At 45.5% G+C, this 3,619-nt stretch overlaps 1 protein-coding gene across 1 annotated transcript; it reads right to left on the bottom strand.

The window, feature by feature from the left end:
* Window positions 1-214: 214 nt before the first annotated feature.
* On the bottom strand, window positions 215-1,519 carry LOC118069852 (uncharacterized). The gene has a single exon (XM_035088195.1). The coding sequence runs from the start codon at window positions 1,517-1,519 to the stop codon at window positions 215-217; it is 1,305 nt and encodes a 434-aa protein (XP_034944086.1).
* Between the last annotated feature and the right edge of the window lie 2,100 nt (window positions 1,520-3,619).

Here is a 3,619-nt window from a genome sequence, read left to right as displayed (position 1 = left end):
CGGTTCAGCAACTGATCGGCTATCGAGCTTCATCGAGAAAATTCGTGAAGCCCGGAAGTCGGCGTCGTTGATAAACCCTAATTGGTCCGAGTGATGAGTGTTCTGATTGGTTACCGGCTAGGTAACCAGATTTGAATTATGGAATTGAGTGAGGTTAGCGATTCAGTAATTGATTACTGAACACACCGCCCGCCATCAGCAACAGCGTTGATGATTATTTCGTTGTTGGAGGTGGGGTTAAGTGCTGTGATGTTGATGCAGGGTCGTCGAGCTCCAACGGGAGTATCGCCAGTTTGGTGATCGGACGTTTGAGGACAGTCGTAGCTGTTTTGACTGTTACGACCCTGGTGAGCCCATCCTTGCCAGAATGTAAGTCGATGATGAGTGCGAGTGGCCATTTGGTCGGAGGGAACCGATCGTCGATGATGAGTGCTAATGAACCAACGTTGATGTTTTTGGCCTTAGTTTGCCATTTACTAATTGATTGCTGTTCCTGGAGATAACTTGAGCTCCATTCAGTCCAGAAGTCTTGAAGCTTCTGCTGAATGAGTTGATAAGTCTTGAGTCTGGTTGGATTTATGTCCCTTAAGGATGGTTCTGATAGCGTGTTGAGCGGTCTTCCTATTAGGAAATGACCTGGAGTGAGTGCAGCAAGATCGTCTGGATCTTCAGTGAGTTTTTCCAATGGCCTGGAGTTCAATACTGCTTCCACTTGTATATCTCTAATTGTTTTACTAAAATAAGTTTTGATGAGTTTTACAACAGCCTCCCACTTTCCTCCCATGTGTGGGGCTGAGGGTAGAATGAATTTCCACGTGATTCTGTCGTTATTAAATGAATGCATTAGTTTGGTGAATTCTTGAGTGCCTTGAGTAAAGAGATGAGTGATTTCTGTCGCAGCTCCGAGAAAATTTGTCCCACAGTCGCTAGAAAGAATGCAACGGAGCCCTCGTCGACCGATGAACCGTCGAAAGGCAGCGATAAATCCTTCGGAAGAGTAGTCTATAACAGCTTCCAGATGCACAGCTGATGTGGCTAAGCAAACAAAGGCACAGATCCAACCTTTACTTGTATTTGCTCCTCTACCTTTCCAGGTCTTGAGTGTTATTGGACCGGCATAGTCGACACCAGTATGGGTGAATGCAGGTGATGGAGTCACTCGTGGTTCTGGGAGTTGTCCCATGAGTTGATGAGCTCTCTGAGCACGTTGACGAGCGCATGGAATGCACTTGTAAATGTATGAGCGCACTGGTTGTTTACCGCCGAGGATCCAAAATTGTTGCCTTATGAATGCAAGCGTAACATGAGTGCCACCATGTAGAGTTCGTTGATGAGCATCGGAGATGATGAGTTTTGTGAGTTCTGATGAGCGAGGTAGTATTGCAGGATGTTTGTTCTCTTGGGTGAGTGATGAATTCTCGAGTCTACCTCCTACTCGAATGACTCCTTCTAAGTCAATGTGAGCAGTGAGTCGAGCAAAAGCGTGATGTTTCGGCCACGGTTCCTTTTTCACGATCATGTTGAGTTCTGTAGAGAAGTGATTTCGTTGAGTGTGCTTGACCTAGAACATCAACGCTTTCTGGATGTCATCAGCGTTGATGGGATATGCTAATGATAAGTTCGGTGATCTCTGTTCGGTAGAATGAGTACCTGTTTGAGGTGAGTGGACTTTAATATACACAACTGCCGCCATTGCTTGTTGTGATGAGTCGGCGAATCCACGGATTTCTATTTGTGAGCCCGTGGTGAGTTTTATCCATCTTGGTATTTGAATAGTGGGGATTTGAGTAAGTTCTTGTTTGAATGCTGACCACTTATCAGCTAGTTGTTGTGGTGAGTGGTCGTCCCAGCCTAGTTTTACGAGCCAAAGTTCCTGCATGAATATTTTGGCACGAATTGTGAGTAGTGAGATAAAACCAAGAGGATCAAAGATTTGAGCAATGTTTGAGAGGATGAGTCTTTTGGTGAGTTTTTGAGTTTTCATTGGTGGCTTGAGTTTGAAGAAATTTGATCAGATGTTGGTGACCAATGTAGTCCTAAGACCTTCGTGCTGCTTTCAGATGAGTCAGTGAATGCATGAGTGTTAATTGAGTTCGTGAATGCATGAGGTTTTGATTTATCTTTTGCTTCTGCCTGAGCGCATTGGTTGAGTTTTGGGTGATTGCTAGTCCATTTTGCAAGTGGGAACCCGCCCGCCATGTAGAGGTGTGACACCTGATCTGCTGTTTCTTGGAGCTCTGGAAGTGTGTCGGCGCCTCCGAAGATATCGTCGACGTACCTTCCATGTGTGAGTGGGTTGATTGCAAGAGGGAATTTCTGACCTTCATCCTCTACCAGTTGTAAGAGCACACGTACTGCTAGATATGGAGCTGGTCTGGTTCCATAAGTAACAGTAGTGAGATGATAATGAGCTGGATTGTTGTGTTCGTCGACCCAAAGAATGCGTTGTAAATCCCAGTCTCGTTGATCCACCGAGATCTGGCGAAACATTTTAGTGATGTCAGTTGAGAAGATGAATTTATGACGACGAATCCACAACAAAACATCCATGATATCCTTCTGTAGTTTTGGTCCAGTGTGATGGATGTCATTGAGTGCAATTCCTGATTGAGTTTTTCGAGATCCGTTGAATACCACTCTCAACTTGGTAGTTTTACTGTCTTCTCGAAGGACGCCGTTATAAGGCAAATAAAATGAGTGTTGAGTACTGTCAGTAGACTGGTGAGTTGGTAGGTGACTAGATAAACACTCCTTGGGAACCCTCAACCCTCCTGGAGCCGAAGCACCATGTGCCAAGGTCATCCCCTTAGAATGATCATCCAGAGCACCACCGTTATTGATGAATCCAGCTACTGACTGGTCTGAAATCTTTTTCATGTGACCAAGTGTCTCGTATTCTTTGAGAAACGATGAGTACATGTCCTTATAAGTTGAGTTCTTGTCCAACCTTCGTAAAAGATGTTATAAACAATGATGAGCAGTTCGTGATGAGTCCCCACGTTGAGAGGGGGATGAAATGAGTGGCAGGCGTACTATGTAACGACCTGTTGGATCTCTTGAGTGCGTTGATTTGAAATGAGCTTCACAAGCGGCTTCATCTGTAGTCAGTTCGTTGGCTGAAGATACAGGAACTTCCTCTTGTGTCCAGAATTTGGTGAGCAGCTCGTCAAGCTGATGAATGTCTTGGTCAATCGTCGCGTGATGAGCATAATGTAATGAAGAGTGCGATGAGTCGATTGGACCAATAATGATCCACCCACAAATGGTGAGCTGTGCAATGACCTTACTTGGGGCCTGAGGTCGAACCTCAGGTTTAATTATCTGACCATAAACGTCTGCGCCAAGTATAATGTCAACAAGTCTGGCTACCATGTAGTCTGGATCGGCCAACTGCAAATCTGCGAATTGTGGCAGTGGACCAACCGTACCAGAAAATAATGGTAATAACCCAGTGAGATCCTTGAGTATGTGAGCACCGACGTTGACTGAGTCTGTTGAGTACCTGGACCTTAGTGTGAGTGCAGGTTTTCCCTTTGCCCGACCAGCTTGCGCTGCTCCTACCCCAGTGATTGACAGCGATGAGCGTTGTCATGGTAGTTTGGCTCGCTTCACCAGTGTT

This window comes from Chelonus insularis, unplaced genomic scaffold (genome assembly GCF_013357705.1).
Source record: "Chelonus insularis isolate UGA/USDA-ARS -01 unplaced genomic scaffold, ASM1335770v1 contig_44_pilon, whole genome shotgun sequence".
Classification (NCBI taxonomy): Eukaryota; Metazoa; Arthropoda; class Insecta; order Hymenoptera; family Braconidae; genus Chelonus; species Chelonus insularis.
This window is presented reverse-complemented; position numbering and strand designations above follow the sequence as displayed.